This window comes from Zalophus californianus, chromosome 8 (assembly GCF_009762305.2).
Source record: "Zalophus californianus isolate mZalCal1 chromosome 8, mZalCal1.pri.v2, whole genome shotgun sequence".
In the NCBI taxonomy this organism is placed as follows: domain Eukaryota; kingdom Metazoa; phylum Chordata; class Mammalia; order Carnivora; family Otariidae; genus Zalophus; species Zalophus californianus.
In genome coordinates this window covers 67456224-67481379 of record NC_045602.1, presented here as the reverse complement: position 1 = coordinate 67481379, position 25156 = coordinate 67456224, and the positions used below count along the sequence as shown (strand labels likewise).

Here is a 25156-nt window from a genome sequence, read left to right as displayed (position 1 = left end):
ACTTACACCATGTTATATGTCAATTATATTTCAATAAAGCTGGGGAAAAAAATATTACCAGAAAGGATTATAGCTATTGCTAAATTTAAATTGTTTCTGGTAGTTATTCCTCAATTTTTTAAATGCAAATATAACACTCTCTTAAAATAAGGTGCTACATGTAGTCAGTTTGGTGTACTTACTGCAGGCAGAGCTTTATCATGAAGAATACACGAGGAAGGAACATTGCTCCAAACCACGAGTACTGTTCAAAGTTTCAAAGGAAACTCTGGTTGTGGATACTTGCTCAGTCCACCATATTTAGCAAGGAGTTCTCATAATGTTCATTGGGTTTCACAAATAGAACACTTAACCTATCACAAATCAACCTTTATTTTCCATTTTTATTTTGCTTCTACTTTGAAGCTCGACTATCTCTTAAAAATATGTTCTCAACTCAACCTGCAACACAAAATAGCTTGTTCTCTGATACTTCTTAGGTAGTATAATTTTAGATTCACTGCTAACTACTACTATTATTACTATTACTGAGTTGAGAGGCGCCTGTCTGGCTCAGGTGGAAGAGCCTGCGACTCTTGATGTTGGGGTCATGAGTCCCAGCCCCATGTAGGGTGTACAGATTATGAAAATAAATAAATGAACTTAAATTAAAAAAATTTTTTTAAAGAAATTGAGTTTAAAGATACACTATTTAGAGAGAATTGCTGAAGAACATATAGGTCATCCACTCCTCCAGATATTACAAATCCAGCCCTGGTCAAGTCAGAGCAACAGATAACTTAATACCTGGATGACAATGTACTGACCCCTTAAGAACTACTTTTATTGAATTATAGTTTGGTATGATAGCAAGAGCCCACAGTGAAGACTGGTAAAATAAAGTCCCAAGAAACCATGGCTGTCAAGATATTGTCTAGAAAACTGTTCATTATGACAACCAAGAATATCAGTACTTCTGAGCAATAAGTCTGTTTTATATTATGAACTCTGTAACCTAGTGTCAATGACTAGAGAGCTTAGTCAGAGTCAAACTTATAGCCTATCCACAGAAAAGTCTCAGATCATCATGCTTTATGCTCTCCCTGACTCCATTTTATATCCATCCCCAACATTACTTTTCATTTTTCTTTTGCTTTCACTTTTAACTTCTGCTATACTGTTTTGTGATAATCTACATGTACAAACTACTTTAAATCCTTTTTAGAACAAAGCAGAAGAACACTGAAATGAATAGATCAAGAGAGTTTCCTGGGGCCCTTTTAGAACCTTTGTAGAATCCAGATTCATATAATACTCTGGATAGAATTGTACGTATTTAATCACTACAGGGGGGATGAACTAAGCCAAGTGCTTTCATCCCTAAGAATTTAATTACTTAGACTTTATCTTGGACAGCTGGCCAGGGATTGGCAAATTTTTTTATTAAGAAGTCTACTACTATATGGTTAAAATGATGTTTCTAAGAGGTATATATATATATACCATCTATAAGGCACATGATTTAAAAAATTGTCATTAAAGCTGTAAACTTTAAAAATAAAAAAAACTACAAATCTTAAAAAAAAAAAAAAAGCTGTGAACAGTCAGTAAATTTTACCTGGTATACATTTCCTTTCTAATGAAAAAAAAAAAAACAAAAAACAAAAACAAAACAAAACAAAAAAAAAACTTCTTGAAGACAAATCTGACTTAATGATTAAAAGATGAGCAGCAAGGGAACTAGTTGTCTTTTTTATTTATAAACTATCAGAGCAACTTGCTATTGCCTTATGAAGGAAAAAGGTAAGGAAAGGAGTGTTTTGACCAAGTAATGGCATCTCCAAGACCTGAAAAGGGCCTAAAAAAAAAGGAGAAAATTCTTTCCTTAAGATAGATTCTAGCATACCTAATGAGCTATGGAGCTGAAATTATGTGGGGGCTCACTAATAGTTGTAAAGCTGCAAGAAGCATCTTTTCCAAAAAATTTAAAGAAATATATTGACAATGTAGTTTCTACTACCATCATAAGTTACTGGAAAAAGTGGGTAAAAGCAAGACTGTCATACATTTAAGTCAAGAGTTGTTTTTCTGGGTTCACTCCCATTGGTGTTAAAAACATTGGCCATGCTTCTGCTCACCAGAAATCCTGCAGCTCAAGACCCAAATAAAGATAACCTATATACAGAAATGGAGTGTCAGGGTGCCTGGGTGGCTCAGTGTCCAACTCTTGATCTCAGCTCAGGTCTTGATCTCAGAGTCATGAGTTCAAGCCCCTAGCTGGGCTCCATTCTGGGCCTGGAGCATACTAAGAAAGAAAGAAGAAAGAAAGAAAAGAAAGAAAAGAAAAGAAAAGAGAAGAGAAGAGAAGAGAAGAGAAAAGAAAAGAAAAAAAAAGAAAAGAAAAGAAAAAAAAGAAAAAGAAAGAAAGAAAGAAAGAAAGAAAGAAAGGAAGAAAGAAGAGGAAGGAAGGAAGGAAGGAAGGAAGGAGGAAGGAAGGAAGGAGGAAGGAAGGAAGGAAGGAAGAAGAAGAAAGAAAGAAAGAAAGAAAGAAGAAAGAAGAAAGAAAGAAAGAAAGAAAGAAAGAAAGAAAAGAAAGAAAGAAAGAAAGAAAGAAAGAAAGAAAGAAAGAAAAAGAAAGAAAGTAAGAAAGAAAGAAAGAAAGAAATGTAGTGTCCTGAAAACTGAAAGGAAAAGGGAAGCTGAGTATATTGAGAGAGAGCCTTGAACTACAGAAAGGAAGAAAAGCATACTCCTACTGGAAATTCAGACAACTGAGTAGATGGGCATATCTTTTCCTCAGCCTTACTAAAAATCCGACATTAAATGGCTCCCATTACCTGCAGAAGAGGAACCAATAAAAGTACACCTTGAGAGACCAATATAACTAGGAGGAAGAATGCAAGCTTTTCCTAAGTAGTGTGCAATAAGAACAGGGTTAAAAAGGCTTTCCATGATAGGAATTAAAGGCCTTCCTAAAACTGGACAACCCAAGAGACAATGTAGATAAGTTTCCCAAACTCAGCACTACTGACATTTGAGGCCAGATAATTCTTTGTCGTGGAGGGCTGCCCTGCACATTGTAGGATGTTTAGCAGCATCCCTCACCCCTACCCCTAGAAGACAAGAGCCCCCTTATCAGTTGTGACAACCAAAAGATGTTGGCAGACATTGCCAAATATCAGGGGCAAAATCATTCCTGTTGAGCACAACTGCTGTTGATGAAACAAGTAACAAAGAGCTGCCAAGAATAACTCACAACTCTGGGTCAATAGCTCCCAAACCATTCCACTTCTCAAACCAGGATACAGAAGGAACAGCAGGACTAGTAGGAAAAATGACAAGTTCAAATTTTGGATATGTCAAAAAAAAAAAATTTTTTTTGGATATGTCAAAATGTGGGATACCAAGTAGAGATGTACAAAAGGCAGTTGGATACATGGGAATGGAACCAAGAAGTTGGCCAGAAAAGCATTAGCTACATTAGTACCTCTGAGAAGGACTTTTGCAAATCTTCAGCCAAAATAAAATCCTCTTAAGAGATACTGATTATTACCCTACACAAGCTCTACCTAGTGACTAGTTAAACAAGAAACCCTTGATGGATTTAGTCTACTGCAGGGTAATGTACTCAAGCACAATTTTTACCTTCATCTGGACAAAGCTGCCATATGTTAAAGTCTTCAGAGTAAAGTCTCACATATCTTTACTAATTGATACCCTGCAATAATTTTCCCATTTGGCATATGCTCCCTCATTTGACTTTTGTTCCCAAATCCATTGTCCCATATTCTATTTTGAAAAGACACTTGTTCTCTGCTGCTTCAGATACATATTAATAAAAGAAGATGCAATTCTCAACATTAAGAGTTAAATGCAAGTAAGTTTTCCAACATTATCATTAAAGAAATTCTGTATGAAAAGACTCAGACTCCAAACATTACTTTTTTCTTCAATAGAAAACTCTCTAAGAGTTTGAATACACCTCAGTTCAAGAGCATATTTTCCTGAATGTCTGTTTTTGATTGAGAAAATTTACTTATATGTAATTTTCCAAGAAATTACAAGACACATTTCTACATATGCATAAGTTCACTTGTTAAAAATCTATTCAATGTGTTTTATGAAGAGCTACATTTCATGCAAAATAGCAGTGAAGAAATAATTTTCCTAACTTAAGACATATAATCTGTTTAACAAAATATAGTTAAAGTAAAATAAATCTGAATAAGTAAATAGGAATAATTTGCAATATATTATGTTTAAACTGGTTTCCTTGTGTAAAATCTTCTACTGTATGCTTTTTTTAACTAACTTAAAAAATTTTAATTTGTGAAAGGAAGTTGAGACTTTGTTTTAAAACAGTCATTTAAAATACCAATCAATTCACAGAATTTTCACCAAGCTCACCTTGATAGTTATACCAACCCACTGGCATGCATTCAGTAAGAACAGGTATAAATAAGGGATGGTAATACTTCCTTTTAGAGATGATAAATTATTAAAGAGACAACACAAATCCACACACACTCCTAAGAGGAAAATTAGGTTTAGCATTTTTCTGATCACAAACTAAATATTCACTAACAACATTTTTAGGACTCACTTTTGTTTACATAATCCTTACTAGAAATAAAAGGATTCATTAAATAAAAATGTCAGTAAATACCTATTTTTTGTTATATGTCCTTTAAGCTAAACTTACCAAATCAGATATGATTTTTGTTGAAGGAAATTACTATGATCCCCCGCCACCATTACCACAGCCCCATCCTTTCCCCACATAAAGAAAATGCAAATGATGCCCAATTTAATATACGTTCTCCAGTGACTCTGATCACTTAAAATTATAACATAGCTAGAGGAGGAAGAGAAGAAAAAGTAGTGAAACATGTTTAAAATTGTACTTTCTTACCAATATGTTGCTGCAGAGCCCAAGAGGAGTTTGAGGCACGAGTGGAGAGCATCTTTTCAACAGTTGGAGGAAGCCTCCTCCAATTGGTGAACTCCAAAGTGAAGATAAGGGTGTCATCACTGACTGAGTCAATCCTATATTGGCAAGATGTTAACATACCATTAGACACAAGAGGGTTCATCCTGAAAACAAACACCACACAACTGTTCTTACAACATCACAGTATAGAAGGAAGAGCGAAAACTGGGGCATAGAAATAATCGTGTAACTGAAGGCAAATTCAGTGGAAATGAATAATCATCTACAGGTTCCTATAAGAAAATGAATCGACTATGTGTATAGTTATCGAGTAGATGACCAGAGAATCTCTACACTTGTAGAGGATAGGAACTTTCCTTCCCATTCCTCAGCAGCAGTGGTAAGAAAAAGAGAGACAGTACCAGCGTCATCAGTGGATTTGCCATTACCTCTTCCTACTCGAACCATCTTGCTGAACCTAGACTGGTCACCCTCACAGACTCACAATTTAATAGCCCTGAAAAGATAAAGCCCAAACACGCAAAGTTAACTGTAAACGGAATATGTATGCAAGAGATGGCCTTTTTCTGTCCAACTCTCAGGCACGTACAATTGTTCCCCTCTAGGAACCTTCCCCACTACAGATTCACTTCTAGAAGATGTACCAAAATAAGTTTTGTCTTTAAGGACTGAAAGGAGTTCAAGACAAACAGTTCTTCCTCTGTTTTTTCAAAATAATACCAAGTTTTTCCTACCAACCCAGCCAGAGGAGACTTCCCCGAAATTTTAAAAGCACTTGAATCCTACTGAACAGAGCATTAGTCTAAGAAAAGTTCTGGTTTCTAATACCACCTCTCCTACTTACAAACATGTTGCCTAAATTCTTTAAGCCCTAGATTATGGTCTCTAAAATGAGAATACTACTTAACCTGCCTATTTCAGGGGAGTATTGGAGAAAATAATATGAAACAATATAGTAAACATAGTTTTAAGACAAAAATGTTACATAAATATTTGCTATTACTAGAACTGGTCTGAAATTTTCAGTATTACATTTTTGATAGGGCTTAAAATATTATACATATGAAATTTAGTCACAGCTTAAAGGGAACTCCAAATTCTAACAGGATTACCTATCTTGTACTCAACTAGATACTCCCCTACACTATCACATTGTCTGAAGAAAAGTAAAATGATTAGGGCTTCTGGTAATTACTTCAGAAATTCTTTCCAAGGTTGCTTTTTTGAAGACATTACTGAGCAAGAACTAAAGAAGGGGAAAAAATAGAAGGAAAGGAAAGAAATTGAGTAATAGTCTCAACATGTCATCTCAAAGATAACTTAATTCTTGTAATTCAGGTCAAAATGTCCTTGAAATGACTGATTAGAGAGTATGAAAATTATTTCGCAAATTCTTAATTCTCTAATATGCAAGCATATATAAGAAAGAACTTAAAGTGTAGTACAAATGCTTTAGGAAAACATTCTACTTCTTGGGAAGCTCTCAGTGAAATCACAACTTATCAGGAAATACTGAGAATAAATAAAATGATAAAATATACTCAAAAGCAAACAATCCCCTTGACTTTCTAGTACCCACCCTGTACCAAAGGTTACTTAATTCTAGCTCCTTATTTCTTTTTTAATGGTTTCATTTTTCTGCTTAAGTGTGCTTTAAGTTTCAGTGTGACCAAACACAAAGTCATTTTTATGCAGTTATCTAAACACACACAAGAAATAAATCTGTTTATACAGCTTTAGTTAATATAATGGTGAGTGTATTCTACCAATGCTGATAATGCCACTAAAAATGTATTTTTACTGTACTACATTGACCATTACATTGTACAAAGCAGTTGTACAATCATAAACAAGTGACAGTTAATCAACTAAATGCACAGATGACATTTACTTTCTATTATTCACCTATTACATTTGGGCAGGGGCAGGGGGGTGGTGTACCTAGTCTTGCATTTAAAGTTGAAAAAATATTTCAACTCTGTAGATTATATTGTGACAGGCAATTATTCAGCCAGATACATTTTTTAAGACTGTTTAAGGCAAGCAATACTAGGAAAGACATTTATAATTTACATGACAAAGATTAAGCAACAGACTTATGTGTGATATAAATAAGATACAACCAAAATCCACTTTAACAACATTTTGGAATTTTTATGGGAGAATTTTTCTTGTAACAGCTCTTTGAATGTAAATTTGATCAAAGAAAGCAAAACATTTATCATATTCAGCATAAACACTAGCTTTATCCATTCAATAAAAGATCAGTGAACAAAAATCTGACCATGTTAAGCACTTTCATTGCTAAAATGAAATTTTCCACGTATTTTTCTAATGAATATAAAGTGACTAAAGTTACTCCTTTGGAGTAAAATATATGCAAGTGGCATTCTCAGTTCAGATAGTTCAAAGTTTTACAATTTACTTCAAAATAATTTGTAGCTTACTGGTTCTCAACTCTTTTCTGTCCTAACACACCCAATGAATACAGCACACAGAAATATGACAATAAATATAACACACACATTCTTTTTTTTTTTCTTTTAGAGAGAGAGCACCACACTGGGGTGGGGGGGAGCAGATGGCAGAGGGAGGAGGAGAGAGAGAGAATCTTAAGCAGGCTCCATGCCCAACCTGGAGCCCCCAGAGTCCGACATGGGGCTCAATCTCATGACCCTGAGATCATGACCTGAGCCAAAATCAAGAGTCAGGCGCAAAACCGACTAAGTCACCTGGGTACTCCATATAACACACAAATTCTTAAACAGACTATTCACATGGGGAGATGGAGGGTCCTGTATCAGGACTGGGGAATGGAAGAGCATATTTTACAAAGCCTTCTGGGAGAATAAAGCTAAATAATTCTCTCTCCTTCCAGCAGTCTAGGTGGTTGGCTGAGGAGGAAAGGAAAGGAGTCAATGTTTAATTTTTTTCCCTGTACAGGTTCTTCCTAATTTAGGAATAGGAAGGAGCAGGAAAAGTTGGCATATATCCCCCCCCCCCCCAGGTTAGGAAAGGGATTAAGGTAGCTGAAATTAAGTGATGTAACTACAGGATCCATGTGGACACACAGGACTAAGGCAGCAGAGGACAGTGGTTAGAAAGACAGACTTGAGCCACACTACACAGGACAGCCTAGGTTCAAACCTAAGCTCTAGCACTAACTAGCTGTGTGAGCTTGAGCAAGTATGTTCAAACACTCTGGGCCTCAATTTCCTTCTCTGTAAAATACAGATAACAGTATCTACTGTATTCTATATTAAATGAGTTAATACAGTAACAAACTTAAAATAGTGCCTACTTAGTGTTGGTTAAAGAAAAAATAAACCAGAAACCAGAAGGGAGTATGAAGGCCAAAAGTAATGGACAAGTAATAGAGTCGAGTTAGTAGCCTCAGTGGAGGAACGTAAAGAGTACTGCTGAGAAGAGAGTGGGTGCCGTGAGGACAAGCACCAAGCTGCGGACACACTGTCAGGGCTGTCCACAGCTACCCCACATGCTGGCCTGGATTTACAGCAGCAGTTGGAAAGTGAATCCTAGAATGGTGAGAGGCAACTGCTGCTAGCTGTCAGGAGCCCAACACAACCATACAATTCACTAAGCTCATAGTTAAGGGTACTTAAATAACTTCATGAATAGCTAGATAGAGCATTCCTTAGCAACTGTTTCTATCTCAGTGGTGTGTGTGTGAGTGCGTACACACACATGCACATGTACAGGGAGTGTAAGACAAATAAGCACATACAAATAACTTTTAAAGATCAGTGATCCTCGGGGCACCTGGGTGGCTCAGTCGTTAAGCGTCTGCCTTCGGCTCAGGTCATGATCCCAGGGTGCTGGGATCGAGCCCCACATCGGGCTCCCTGCTCCGCGGGAAGCCTGCTTCCCTCTCCCTCTCCCACTCCCACTCCCCCCGCTTGTGTTCCTTCTCTCCACTGTGTCTCTCTCTGTCAAATTAATAAAATCTTAAAAAAAAAAAAAGATCAGTGATCCTCAATGAATTGTTAATAATCTTTTTTTTTTAAAGATTTTATTTATTCATTTGAGACACAGAGATACAGAGAGAGAACATGAACAGGGAGAGAGGCAGAGGGAGAAGGAGAAGCAGGCTCCCCACTGAACCGGGAGCCCGATGTGGGGCCCAATCCCAGGACCCTGGGATCATGACCTGAGCCGAAGGCAGATGCTTAAGCATCTGAGCCACCCAGGCGCCCCGTCAATAATCTTTATATTTCATTCAATTATCTAAAAAACACAATGGATTTCTATGAAATTTTACTGAAAAGATACAGAGAGAATTACAACAATGAGTATCTGACAAACGACTAGATATTAGTCAGCTAGTGGGAAAAAGAGTAAATACAATTAGGGACTCAACCTGTTGTAAAGCTATAAACAAAAAAGTAAAACGGCAATCAGAACGTGTATCTCAACTTTGTTTTTACTTCTATGTTCCTCAAACAACCTACCAGAAAGCAGTTTTTCCTTACAAACCACATATCTGAAACAGTATCAAAAGGGATGACAGCCCTAAGCATAAAACCTCTACCTAGTAAAAATTCCTGAATTCTATATATTTTCAGATGTAATAAAAAGGTGGGATACTGGGATCCTGCCAAATACAGACTTGTTCATCATATGCAGATGGAGAAGCTACCGAGGGAAAGATGGAGTCCCCAGAAGTGCAAACTAAACATATGAGTAGGGAACACTAACGGTGCCTGCATGAACCCCAAAGAGAATCTCTTTTTTAACAAAAAACTCAAATAACAAGCTATCTTTAAAGCACTTTTCTGCTGAAATGCAAAATCTAGTATTTGACTAAACATTATTTTAGTAAATGCTAGTTTTTGAAGCACAAAAATGAAGCCATCTAGATGTTTCATTGAAATTTTATAAAATACCCTTGTCCTCCATTTTCCTGGAGACTTTCATTCTATTTTCTCATTTGACTTATCACGCCAACAGAGTTCTTGCATTGCTACAATTACCTTCTCAGTTCTATCTAGACACTTAAAACTTTTGCAAAAGCTGGAAGCTGGCAGAAAGTGTCCTCTTCTTGCCCAAGAAAAATCCTGACTCAACTTTCATATATCATCAGCTACCTCAGAAATTAGTATTTATTAAGGGAGACCAAGTTCAAATAGACAAGATGCTATAGGACAAGAGTATTGACTCTAGTAGACTAAGGGACAACAGAAATCTCCAAAGCAGGGCGCCTGGGTGGCTCAGTCGGTCAAGCGTCTGCCTTCAGCTCAGGTCATGATATCCGGGTCCTGGGATTCAGCCCCACATCGGGCTCCCTGCTCCACTGGAAGCCTGCTTCTCCCTCTCCCACTCCCCCTGCTTGTGTTCCCTCTCTTGCTGCGTCTCTCTCTGTCAAATAAATAAATAAAATCTTAAAAAAAAAAAAAAGACATCTCCAAAGCAGCTACAACCATTTTGTCACAGGCATTTTTAAGAGCATGAGAGATGGCCTAAGTAGAAAAAATAGTCCTCTCCAAAAATCCATCCTCCCCTACTTCCTTCCAGTCACCTCTTACCTTTTATTAGGACTCTTACATTCAAGCTCACTATTAGCAGCCCCCAACTCCTTCACCCCAACCTAGCCATCATGTGCAAACACACACACACACACACACACACACACATGCCCTTCTCCCAACATGGGAATTTTAAGAAATTGGGGGAAATTGAAGGTAGTATATTCACTCAAAAAGGAAAAGTTTCACTATGGTAGGATTTCTTACCATGAGCTGCACAGTAGATTCAGTGGGTCAAATCCAGCGAGCAGGAGAGATGGCAGCCATTCCTTATATTTTGTCTGTGCTTTAATCGCATGACTTATAAATTCAGAAATATGGTTCCACGGTGCCAATGGACAACCCTTCTTCAAAAAGTAGCGAAATACTGAAAACTTCTCATACTTCAGGCAGTATGCCAAATGAAGTTCATTTAGTTGGGCTCCATATTTCAAAAGAATATTCACAATTCCAAAAAATTCACAGCTCCACCACAAGAAGAAAGAAAGAAAGAAAGAAAAGAAAGAAAGAAAGAAAGAAAGAAAGAAAGAAAAAGAAAGAAAGAAAGAGAAGTTAGACTTTTATATAAAAAAATTCTTACAAGTAGTTAATAGTACCTACAGCTGGAAAATAAATGGCAGATGGGATAGCAGAATGCTGTGACATATATCAGGGAAGAAGAACTTCCTCTGCCCTATGGTCCTTCTAGTTGGACTTAGAATCAAACTGACATGAGACAGATTAACAAGAGAAAATCAAATTTAATAGGCATAAGTATGGAGAATCCACATAGACATGAAATTCCAAAGACAAAGAGGCAACATGACACTTATATGAGCTAAGGAGAGGGACAGGGCCTGAGGATATGAAGGGGAGAGAGCTCATTAGCAGGAAGGTGAAATGAGGGGTTTGGAAAAACAAGGTTGTCCTATTATGCAGACAAGTTCCTTAGGTAACGGGGAGTCTCTGATAATAGTACTCTTCCCCCGTTGCAGGCTACCCTTTCCAATGTAAAGTTAGGCAGTTATGGGGGAGGCAGAGAGCTTTTCTTGCATCTGCTGGGTTTTTACTACTTTTAACTCAAAATAATCTTTATGTCAAATGATACATTTTGGGGCCTCTCATCCTGCACCCCTTCCTGGGTCTAGTGAATTGACACTAGGGTACTAGGGGAAAGGGAGTATTTTACTTTTTAATTTACACCCTCCTGCGTGGTTTTTAATTTTCAACTATGAACAGGTAGTGCACTTAGAATTTAAAACATTTATCTTAAGTAGATAATTTTAAAAATTATCATTGACAAATAGAAAACTCTTCTCAAACTGTGGTATTTTTGTACAATTAAGTATCTACAACAAAATATTTGGAAGCAAAGGTAATTAACAATGTCATCAGTCCCTAAAGACAGAGGACTCATTCTAGGAATTTCTAAGATACCATTTCCTTTAGCAAGAGTCTTAGTCAATTTCCCTTTTATTTTTAAGTTTATAATGCTAAAAACAAGAAAAGTTTTTTATGAACAAAAATTTAACTTACAGCTTTATATTTTTAAATTAATCTTCTTTATCAAATACTTTTACGAATAGAAGTATATGGTTTTCTATTAAATTGGTTAATGTTATTCTTTTAATGTATCATCCAATACTGGTAAGTTGTGGCTAAACTGACTGAAAATAAGTGTAACCTGAGAGCTAATTGACAAGATGTATCAAAAGAGATATCACAGCAAAGTTATAAGGGGCACATCTCTGGAGCTAGCCTGCTCAGCTACTTATTATCTATGGGACTCTGAACCAGTTACTTCACCTTTCCGGCACACAAAATAACACTATACAAGTATCTGTAAAGTAAAATTATATGTAAAATAAGTTACCACTAATTAATTAAAATTAATTAATTAAAATAAAATAAAACATACAATTAAATTAAAACATAATGGGGGTGCCTGGCTGGCTCAGTCAGTGGAGCATGCAACTTTTGACCTCAGGGTCATGAGTTCAAGCCCCATGTTGGGTGTGGAGCCTACTTTAAAAAATAAATAACTAGAATAGAATACAATAAGCATAAATCTTGGGAATTTATCCAAGACAAAATCAAAAAGAAATTATTCTATCTGTACAACAATAACAACAGTATTATCTACAATAGACTTTAGAAAGAAAGAAATTACCTATTTAACAACAGAGGAGTGGGTAAGTACAAAATATGATATAGTCATCAAAAACTGCAATTATGATGGCCCTGTGACCACATTTTAAAAAGTGTTTATGCTGTAAGTTTAACTGTAACAAAGCTCAGTAAACAAGTATGTTTACTATGTACACAACTATGAAGAAAATATGTAATAAAATCATTCTCCCAGGGTCCCTGGGTGGCTCAGTCAGTTAAGCATCTGCCTTCAGCTCAGGTCATGATCTCAGGGCCCTGGGATGGAGCTCCACACCGCAGCACCGGGCTCCCTGCTCAGCAGGGAGTCTGCTTCTCCCTCTCCTCCTGTACTCTTTCTCTCTCTCTCACTCCCTCCCTCTTACTCTTCTCTCTCAAGTAAATAAATAAAAACAACAACAACAACAAAAATCATTCTCCCTTTGAAACTGGCATTAATTCTATTTTATAAATATGTTGTTTAATCTCCAATTTGTGCTTTTCTTTAGTTAAAACCTTAAACAGTATTTGCTTTACTCTTAGTTATTTACATAGCAATTAGAAAAGGAAAACTGAGGTGCATCTGGGTGGCAGAGTCGGCTGAGCATCTGACTCTTGGTTTCAGCTCAGGTAGTGATCTCAGGGTCCTGAGATTGAGCCCCTAGTGGAAACCCAGCATTGCGCTCTGCATCAGTGTGAGTCTGTGAGTCTGTTTGGGACTCCCTCTCCCTCTGCCCCTCCCCATTGTGGTCTTTCTCTCTCTCAAATAAATAAAAAAATCTTTAAAAAAAGAAAAGAAAAATCAATAATTCTAAAATTTCTTTTTAAAAAATATTTATTTAGGGGCGCCTGGGTGGCTCAGGTGGTTAAGCGACTGCCTTCGGCTCAGGTCATGATCCTGGAGTCCCAGGATCGAATCCCACATCGGGCTCCCTGCTCAGCAGGGAGTCTGCTTCTCCCTCTGATCCTCTTCCCTCTCGTGCTCTCTATCTCTCATTCTCTCTCTCTCAAATAAATAAATAAAATCTTTAAAAAAATTTATTTATTTGAGAGAGAGATTGCGTTGACGTGGGGTGGCAGAGGGAGAGGGTGAGAGAGTCTTAAGCGGACTCTATGCTCTCAGGCGGAGCCCGACACGTGGCTGGACCTCATGACCCTGCAATCTCACAGCCCGGAGCTGAAACCAAGAGTGGGATGCTCAACCAACTCTGCCACCCAGGCACCCCTCTAAAATATCTTTATAAAAATTAAAACCATTTTGCCTGTCTACCATCTTGCTATTTGTTCCTGATTAGAAGTCCATCATTCATATTACTGTTCTTGAAAACAGCCGTATATTTATGTATTTTTTTCCACTGGTTCTTTTCAGATACAAGAAAGCTGAGAGATTTGTTGCCAGCAGTCTTGCACTGCAAAAAAAAATGCTAAAGGATATACTTCTGACTGGTGGTTCTAAACAGTTATCACCAATTTATTTCAACCACTTCGACCTCATTTGACTAGGCCCTCATTATTTTGCCTGCAGTTATTACTTGCTGATTCCACTATAGAACAGACAAGCTACACATGGACTGTTGAACAAGTTCCAATAAATATGCAGGTAAACTACAAGAAACTGCCTCACTAGAAATGTGATATATAATTCTCAAGAAGCCTGGCAATTTTCAAGGCATGAGTGTTTACATGTGCAATTCAGGGACTGGTTGAATTCTTCCCTCAAGCCTCTGAAGCCATCAACAGCCTAACCACAGATACTTTAGCTCTTAATGATTTAGCTCTTGAAACACACTTTTGCTACAGAATACAAAGGTAAATGAGAGCCCTAAATGCAAGCTATTAGAGTAAGTGCTACAGATGGGTTCTCTAGCCATTTTCTGTTTGGAAAAAACTACAAAACAATTAGTGGCTTTCTTATTAAAATTTTAATATAGCACCCAGACATGTGGCTCCTGCTAAGAAAATTTGAAGAACAAGGCCAAAAGATAAACCATTCATCTCTAAAATGTGGGAGGAACATACACACATATAATTCCTTATAATAACAAACTTTAATGAGTATTTATTCTGTACCAGGCACTATGTTAAATGTGTTACATGGAAGATTTGCCTTAATCCTCACAACAACCCTAAGAAGTAAGTTCTACTATTATCTCCATTCTAGACACAAAAACTGTGAAGCTTAGTCACGGAACTGGTGACTGGTAGAACTGGTATATCAAACCAAAATCTACCAGTGAATAAGACACAGCAAATATATGAAATATCGTTCCTCTATTATGAAAACTGCTTCACGAAATAGTCAAATGAAATTGAGGAATATTTTAAGGCCAGACCTATGTTTCCCAAAGTTTGTTCCAAGAAACACTAGACCCTGAAAATGACCCATATGACAAAGGCTCCATAATGAAAATATTTGAGAAATCCCATATGGTATACACTGAGGTCAGAAAAGAGAGAACTATAGGATGAATTTATTCTTTAAAAGTATGCTAGAAAAAAATAATAAATAAATAAAGTATGCTAGTTACATTTTCAAATTAAATGCCAAAATGTCTTCTTCAACCTCCGGACATATCTCAGAAGAAATATCTTTTTTTTTCAGAAGTAGTATCTTTAAAAAAAAAAAAGATTAATTTACTTATTAGAGAGAAAGCATGAGAGCAGGAGGGAAGAATAGAGGGAGAGGGAGAGGAAAAGAATCTAGGGCAGATGTAGACTCCCTGCAGAGTACAAAGCCCGATGTGGGCTTGATCTCACAACCCTGAGACCATAACCTGAGTCGAGATCAAGAATCGGACACTTAACTAACTGAGCCATCCAGAAGAAATTCCCCCAGAAGAAAAATATTTAAAATTAAAGAAATGGATCTGTTAAAAAGAAAATCACGGGCCCCACATGGCCTCATCTGGCTTAAGGCCCCCAAGTCAGTAAACCAAGACTTAAAACCTAACTGCAGTTTCAGCTCCCTAAGGAATGTGACCTTTAATCAGTCAACATGGAATTTCCTGGTCAATATTGGAAAATTTACTGATGGACCCTTCCATCCCCTTAGGAGGGCAACCTTGCCTAAGCAATGCATTTCTTGATAGTAAGTTCCTGCCTTTTTTAATGCTCTCTGTCTTTAAAAACCTTTCTTTTGTCTAGTTTGATTATCACATATCATTGAGCAACAACAGACTCTAGGGCTTAGATAACCTTTGGTTAAAATATAAATTACATGGACATATGCATGTAATTCCCTTAACACTTAAAACAAATTCTCTCTCAAGCCCCAATGAAGAACTAGAAAACTCTCAAAGAGCATATGAATTAAAAAGAAATAGTCCTTCTTATTTAACATGAATATCAAGAGCTACTTGTGACACATTAAGAGAATGCATGTTATAAAACAGTGGAAATCAATAGATACTAGGAGGAGAAGTTTAAAAACTAAAAAAACGATGTCTAGGTCTTATTTTTAGGGTTGTACTTTTATCATTCTGCTCTTTGAAATTCAAAAATGTGTGCAGAAACAGTACCCTGATACCAGAATCACAGTAAAAGGAAATTCAACATGTTAACAAGACTTATTTTAAACAAATAGAAACAGGCAAATAGGGGCACCTGGGTGGCTCAGTCATTGGGCGTCTGCCTTCGACTCAGGTCATGGTCCCAGAGTCCTGGGATCGAGCCCCGTATTGGGCCCCCTGCTCAGCGGGAGGCCTGCTTCTCCCTCTCCTACTCTCCCTGCTTGTGTTCCCTCTCTCGCTGTGTCACTCTCTGTCAAATAAATAAATAAAATCCTAAAAAAAAAAAGAAAAAAAAAAAAGAAACAGGCAAACATCTTGAGTATTTTATGTCCAATGAGCCAACAAAACATCTAACCAACTTATTAGCTGAATTATCAAAAGATCATATAGTAAATTTTACTGAATGGCTCTCAGCTAACAGTTGAAAACAAAATGAAGACATTAGGTCCTGTCAGGTGTACCCATGTGTGATATGATGATGAGAGTGGACATGATTTCTATAAAACTATGCGATAACAATGATCAGTATCAATTAGAAAGACAAAATCAATTCAGTTGAGCCATGATCATGTTCTACGGTCATCTATAAAAGGCAATAGCATTTGTTCAAACTGTACTGAAATGTGTCAGCTTCCCTCCTCCTTCACCCATTCCAGTTAAAGGAGTCTTTTTCTTGTATTTTCTCATTTGAGTTGAATTACTTAACTGTGCTTCTGAAAGACGCTTTCATGTCACTGCAGCTGTTAACTTTTTAGCCCCAGAGGACAAGTCTGCTTTTTGTACAGTGACGGAGGAGACACCTTTCCATCATTCCTCGCAGTGGTGAGAAGAGCTAAAGATCATTGCTTCAAATGGAAGCTTATCCTCTCAGAGGGATACAGAACAAAAATGTTTTAGAATCCTGAGCTAAAAAGTTAACATGGCTGAATAAAACATAAAACAATAAAGAAGGGAAAACTTAAAACCCAGAGCCATTATTTATATTTATTATTTTCATCACCTTTTGATATTCATTATACTATTCATAAAAGCAGACGAAAGTTTACCGAAACACAACAGGCCAAAAGTGCAAGAAGGGCCACAAACACTAAATTTCTAGATCTCAGAGAAATGCCAAAACTACCAAAAAACATACAAATGCAAAAATCAAACTAACATTATTATAAGAACATATGGTTGCTATAAAAATAAAATTTCAAAACTTACACTACTAAACCTATCTCATTATCTCTTACTAAATCTCTGAAAATTTTAGTATCTAATAATAATTAATTTCAGAAAACAGTCTTCCAAGTTAACTCAAATTCTTATTAATAGTTGGTAAATGGAGTAAAAGAAATTCATATACTGTTTCATTATGGAACAAAAGCACATAATAGCTATTTTGAAATGAAAGTTATATTCAATTATCCTTGCTTTTTAAATGGCAATTTTAATATTTAATTAATTTTTAAGTGTGTGACTATAGAGAATCCAAATCTTTTTTTTTTTAAGATTTTATTTTTAAGTAATCTCTACACCCCATGTGGGGCTTGAGCTCACAACCCCGAGTATCAAGAGTAGCACCCTCTTCCAACTGAGCCAGCCAGGTGCCCCTGAGAATCCAAATTTTAAAATGCATACTTACTGAAAGAAACAACAAAAAAATTAACAAATTCTTCTATTTTTACTTTTTTTCCCCCAGACACTTGGCCATGTTACTCTCTTTATATACTAAAACAAAACCTACTGGGAGAATGACACTTTACTTGATCAGCAAAGTTTTTTATGGAATTCCAAAATAATCAAATGATTCTTACATTGCATGGACAGTGATTGACATGTAAACTAATAGCAGACATTAATTAGCTAATATAAATGTAGTACAGAGATTAAAATTTAATTGATATTGTTTTCTAGACAAAAGGAAGATGGCAGGGAGAAGAAAATTAACCTTGGTGTTTTTTTACTATGTGCCAAAAATTGTACAATGTACTATATTTAAGTCAACTCCTTTATATACACACATTAAATGTGAGCATATGTGATTATAATGCTACCATAGCTTAGATTTAGTCCCTTGCGAAAGGTTTCCCCTTCATTTAAATTACCCACAAAGTAGGTAATAGCAAAGATGTCTCAAAATTAAGTCTATTGCCATGGGTCCCAGGCAAACAACTGAAAAGTCAAGTACAAAGAGCAGGAGGATGTCGTAAAACAGGTATTTTGATGTTTTAAGCTTTTCCCCTATAGGCTAACAAGTAATATCTCCCAATGACTTTTCTCACTGAAAAAAACCTACCTTACTAATTAAGAACACATTTGGTCCAATTACAAGTTTCCACAAGGGAGAAAAAAAAGCTGATAAGCCCTGTAAAGCCACCAAACCAGATTTCAATTGTGGTCTATAGGGTCACTTCCCAGAGCAGAATTTCCAAGAGTAGCTCAAGTCTGTGACCAAGGACCACCGTACAGCACACTGCTGCTTCTTTACTTTCAGTTTTCAGCTGTTTGGTTATTTTTGAGTATGCTTTTTTATTTTTTTTGGCTTTATCCTGTATCAGTTCACTGAACTTCCTAAATCTATAAATGTGTATCTTTTATCCAATGTTGGGAAGCTTTTGGCCATTATGAGTTCACATAATTTTCGTGCAACAATCTCTTTCTCCTCTCCTTCTGGATTCTAATGACATGAATGTCAACGTGTTGATACTGTCCCTCAGGATCCCTGAGGCTCCGTCCTTTTTTATTTCCCCCAATCTTTTCTCTCTCTTCTTCTCTTTGGATAATTTCTATTGGTTTATCTTCAAGTTAACGGACTCCTTCCTCTCCTTCCTCTGTCAGTTCCATTCTGCTGTGGAGCCCACGCAGAGAAATTTTCATTTCAGATACTGTTTTTTCCAGTTATAAAATCTCCACGTGGTTCCTCCTTTACAGTTTTTATTTCTTAATTGAGAATTTCTACCTTTCCATTTATTGCAAGTGTGTTTACCTTAAATAGCTGCTTTCAATTACCTGATATTTCCAAAAGCAGAATTATCTGGGGTTTGACACCTGTTAATTCTTTTCCCTTGAGAACTGGGCATAGTTTACTGTTCCTCACATGTCAAGTAATTTTAGACTATATCCTAGGTGTTGTGATGTGATTGTTGTGTAGGTTCTGTATCCTGTGTCCTGTATTAATCCTTTGAAGAATACTGACTTTTGTTTGTTTTTTTTAGCAGGCATATAACCTAGTTAGTTCAGACTGCAATTTCTGTTTCACCTTCTACAGGCTGTAGTTGCAATGTCAATTCAGTTCTTAAAGCCTTTGTTATGCTATTTTGGGTCTGGTCCCATCAAATGTGCCACTCAGGGGTTACTCTGAGACTTGGGTGACAGTTTAAATCTTGTTTTCAGCAATCTGAGCTTGTCATTCAAAGCTTGGAGTGACCTTGGGACATATGCAGATGCATACAGAGAATTAGAGGGTGCCCTTTTCCAGCTCTCTCTTCTCCAGAATTCCCCTCACACTCTCTGTCCCATAAGGTTCAATTTACCTGATTCTTCAGGCCAGAAAAACTTAATTTTAATTTTAAGGTGTTTCAGGGTTAACAGGGCACAGTGTCATATGATTTAATTCAAACTACACTTTGAAGCTGATGAGGCATGAGCTTAGCTGCTCTTCCTCCGAAAGATAAAATGAAGGACAGAAAAGACTATCATCATATTGGACAAACACATATACAAACTATCTAAAACCACTATGTTCTAATATAGTATTTTTAAAAGTTCAATTCTGACCTAATAATAAAATATAATGGAGTTAGATACATATAAAGAAAGACAACTGAAACAACTAAAGTCATCAATGCAGCCTTACTGAAGAAAAACTGTAAGTGTTTAGAAAGAAAACTTGAAGGAGTACACAACAAACTACTATGAAATCATGGAAGTAATGCATCGAGTAGGTCCCAGATACCCCGATTCACCAAAGCCCCAAATATTCAGACTACAATAAATACTTGGAAGCTTGCATTCTGAATAAATAAAATGAACTACTATTTTACACAGAAATATTAAAAAATGGTAGACTAAAAAGCTTAGAAAATAAATTTTTGATAGATATTTCAATTAAATAGTGGAGAGCTGTCCATAATAGTGAATTCAAGAGAGCCAATGATATTTGGGGTATGCCTACAACCTCTTCTGTATCAATAAAAACAAGAGTGTCTATCTGCACAACTTACTCCATTAATGGATGGACCCTACATATAACTCAGTACGGTTTTTCTTGCACATGGCCTTATTCTTACTATCTATTTTAAAATCCTCAGGAGTCTTATAGACAAGGACTGGCCAGAAGCTAATAAAACAGCAGTAATTCTTCATTTATTCTACCTCACAGGATCATAGAAGATTAGCAGAACAATTATTTTAAGACTTTTTAATTACTCTGACTCTAAGAAATGCCACATACTGAATACATTAAAAGTACAATAATATTTACAAAACTAAAGTTTCATTTTTAGGCTAAGAACAAGTCTTATAAATTTCAAATGGTAAAATACCTGAAACACAATCAATGCCTTACTCGATAAAGTCATTTTAAATTCTTTTTTCATCCCCCAGCTCTACTAAAGTATAATTGACAAATAAGATTTCAGTTATTTAAAAATAAACAACATAATACAACATAATACATATACAACATAATACAACATAATAATCCCATAAATATACACACTGTGAAAGGATTTCCCCCCACAGAATTAACACATCCATCACATTGCATATTTACCATTTTCTTTTTTTAGCAAATTTCAATTATACAATACAGTGTTATCAACTATAGTCATCAAGTTATACATTAGATCCTCAGGCCTTATTCATCATATAACTGAATGTTTTAATTTTTGAATTGTTTTGAAAACGAAGAATTAGCAGAGAACTCCTACATTTACTTTATTTTTTTTAACATTTTATTCTTAAGTAGTCTCTACACCCAACGTCAGGCTTAAACTCACAACCCTGAGATCAAGAGTTGCACGTTCCACCAACTGAGCCAGCCAGGCGCCCCACCCTGCATTTACTTTAATACACTGAAAGTATTCTCTAAAGTGGCCACAATTAAAATATAATCCAGATCCAAAAAGAGAAGAGAAAAAAATCTTGCATTATCACTTCATTTTTACTGTACTTCGATGGAACAAGGTACATCATAGAGGGTTATTTGTTTGTTAAGTCAACAATTTAGCACTATGAGATAACAAGTTTCACCATAAAAGAAAATCACTTGGAAATACATCTCCATATAGCAAAAAAGAATAAAAATACAGCAAATATACATACTCCTTTTGGAAAGCCATACACATGGGAGAACTGAATCCAAAGACAAGGCACATCTGGGCATCTGGGCTGTAGCCATGCTGGAGTAACATTTCTAGGCACTCTTCATGCCCTCCAAACAATGCTGAGTAAACGGGACTCACTTTGTCTGGCCCAGTGTCACAAACCCGGTTGGTAAGTGGTATTAACAAGTCCAAGATTCTATAACCACACAAATTCAGGAGCATTTAATGTTTTTATACATACATGAGCGCAGGCAACATTTCTACAGCACATATTTTAAGAGCTACCCACTGATTGATTGAAAGTCTTTCTGTCTTCTACCTACATTAAATTATTACAGGCTGTATACTCCAAAATGTTACCCTTACTATTGTTGCTTTATACAAAGGTCCTTACTATATATCTAAAACAGACTTAAATAATATGACCATAAGGAAATAGGGAACAGGTTATCCTTATTTTTTCACTATTTACTTTGCCACCCCCACCACCCTACTCCCCTCCAATTCAAATTTTCTGTTAGATATTTTAGCATCTAATAATTGAAAACTTCATTATACCAGATATAAATTTGTATCAAGAAAATAATTTCTTTTTTAAATAAACTTCCCTTTTTTTAATAAACTAAAGTCTTATTTTTCTAATTAATAAGAATTTTTAAGGATGGTGAGTATCATGAAATGAATAGTATTTTCATGAGGAAGAAATAAGAATTTCTTTTCTTTTTTAAAAGATTTTATTTATTTATTTGACAGAGAGAGCCCAAGCAGGGGGAGCAGCAGAGGGAGAGGGAGAAGCAGACGTCCCGCTGAGCAGGCAGCCCCTTGCAGGGCTCGATCCCAGGACCCTGAAATCATGACCTGTGCCGAAGGCAGATGCTTAAAGACTGAGCCACCTAGGCGCCCCAAGAATTTCTTTTTTTTTAGAGATTTTATTTATTTATTTGAGAGAGAGAACAAGCAAGCGAGCAAGCAAGGTGGGGAGGAGGGATTGGGCACAAGCAGGGGGAGGAAGAGGAGCAGAAGGAGAGGGAGAAGCAGACACCCTGCTAACAGGGAGCCCGATGTGGAGCTCCATCCCAGGACCCTAAGATCATGACCTGAGCCGAAAGTAGATGCTTAACCGACTGAGCTATCCCGGTGCCCCAAGAAATAAGAATTTCTGCTAAAATATTCTATTCTCTGAAAAGAATATAAGGCTCTTTAAACACTAAGGCAGATTTATAAAGAAACTGGTTGCTAAGTAGAGGAACTTCTAAAGAAAATCATTAAAACCTAAGTTCTCAGATTATTTGTAAACTTACCTCCAGATTCAGCTGGAAAGAACTAGTCTACTCTTCTAAAATTAAAAATAAAACTGTAGAGATAAGGTCAGACATGAAATCCCCCTCTTTCTGGGAAAAGAAAGGCAGGGCTACTCCAAAGCTACTTGCCTTTTGCAAGGTAGGCTTAAGATGTTACCATTTAAGTAGAACTTACACTCACAGAAGGGGTTACATTAGAAGTAGTCTATGGAGGAAATTGTAATGACAAACAGAATTCCCAAAATTGAGGACAAATCCCAAGAGGGTTTTGGTATCAATTTAAAGCTCCCAGTAAAATTGTGTTGTTTTTTTTTTTAATTTTATTATTTGAGAGAGAGAGAGAGTGCACAAGCAGGGGAGGGGTAGAGAGAGAGGGAGAGGCAGGCTCCCTGCTGAGCAGGGAGCCCAATGCAGGACTCGATCCCAGGACCCTGCGATCATGATCTGAGCCGAAGGCAGCCGCTTTAACCAAATGAGCCACCCAGGCGCCCTGCTCCCAGTATAACTGCACCTAACACTTATGTTTAAATACACAATCAAGAATTTTAAGAAAAATACCAGATCTTTAAACCTAAGTATTCTGTTAAAATAAATAACCTGTTTAATGTCCCTTAATAAATATGTTTAACTTTTGAAAATGGGTTGGAAAAATTATACAAGATGCAAAAATACATAAAATACCTTTGAGGAAATAGTAAAATACCGTGCCACCTAGTGGCATAATAACCAAATTACAGAATTTGTTTTCCTACCATGTAATCACACTAAAGTAATGGCAATTTCAATACTACTTTTTAAATTAAATAACAGTAACAACAACAATAAAACTATTATTTTTGAATTACAACTCTAAAGACTTTAAACATATTTTTAATACTATTCATTGCCAATTTATGTTAAGATAGGCTACCATATTCTCATAGGTATAACCAGGTTATTAGCTTCTAAGATTCCTGGAACGCCCAATTTCAGGGAGTTTCTCTAAGTCTTCCCCTCTCCAGCAAAAATTTCATGTTTTGGCTAAGGAAGAAGAGTAAAGAAGCAGGGAAAAGTACCAAGCTGGGCTTGAGATTAGATAAAGAGTGGTCAAAGGGTTCAAGATGGGGAGAACTACCCAGTCCACACAAAAGAAAGACTCAACCCAAAAGGAGTCACAAATTCAAAAGCTTTCTGGGGTCAGGGAGGTATCATAAATAAGTTGAATAAGGTCATCAGATCGCTAACTAAAGACACCTGGGATAAAACCAGAGCAGAGCAGAAGAGCATGGCCACAACTTGAGAAATCAGAGGAAAGACTTAAATACCCTGAGGATGCCCCAGAATTGTCTCTAGCCACTCTGCTCACATGAGGAAAGTGCAAGACTAAGAGGAGCTCGGGATGGCACGGGACAGATATGGGAATGGATCTAGTCATATAGTAGGTTGGCAGAGAAGGGAATACCAAGGATTCTGCCCAGAGATGAAGGGTCTGGCCCAGAAGATTTATTCCTTATTACTTTTTGATTATGAGACCATTTTTATTTTGTTTTAATACTTACTTTGTATGGCCCATTTGTGCAGCTGCATGAATAGGTAACTGCCAATTGTCCTCATTACAGTAAAGATCAGGATCTGCCCCACTGGATAACAAAAGCTCCACACATTCTGTGTGGCCCTCTTGAGCAGCAATGAATAAGGGAGTAGCTTTGTCCAATGCCTGACAATTGACATTTGCACCTAATACAAAATACAACATTTAACAGAGAATCCTAATTTATGAAAAAAAAGGTGATGATTAGCATAAATTTCAAAACAGCTGTCTTAAAAGGGCTTTATAGTACAATAGTTTTTCCAACCCCAATGGATATTGTTGTATAAACATACTGATTTTCCGCATTTGTTGGTAATCATTTAAATTGTTTTCGCTTTTATGTTAACAAGGAAACAAGTGATTGGTACTTTAGAATTCATTTTTAAGCTAAAACAAAAATCTTATTCAATGAAGGATTCATTTCATTCCAATCTGTCCTCCAGTAAGCACTCTGTGGACCCAATAAGTAATCACTGAAAAATGAAAAATGCAAACCAACAAATATGGAATGTCTGATTATTACAGAAAAATATAAGAAAAACCTAAATCGTAAGAATGTATAGATGCCATTAATCAATTCAGGCTAAGATTTATGAAAAAAAAAAAACTAGGGATGCCTGGGTGGCTCGGTCTGTTAAGTGTCTGCCTTCAGCTCAGGTCATGATTTCAGGGCCCTGGGATCGAGTCCTTCATCAGGCTCCTTGTTCAGTGGTGCCTGGTTCTCCCTCCGTCTGCCACTCCCCCTGCTTGTGCTTGCACTCTCTCTCTCTCTATCTGACAAATAAATAAATAAAATCTTTAAAAAAAAAAAAAAGCTAATGTTGACTATACTCTTCATTAAGTCCCTTTTCTTCATGATCACTGTAC

At 36.5% G+C, this 25156-nt stretch overlaps 1 protein-coding gene across 1 annotated transcript in view; it reads right to left on the bottom strand.

Annotated features, from left to right (window-relative positions):
* The window catches only part of ASB3 (ankyrin repeat and SOCS box containing 3), a 104355-nt gene that overhangs the window by 12893 nt on the left and 66306 nt on the right, over positions 1 to 25156 (bottom strand). The window contains 4 exon segments of the mRNA XM_027623015.2: positions 4892 to 5025; positions 10681 to 10938; positions 21417 to 21614; positions 24258 to 24435. Coding sequence (XP_027478816.2) covers positions 4892 to 5025; positions 10681 to 10938; positions 21417 to 21614; positions 24258 to 24435 — 768 coding nt within the window.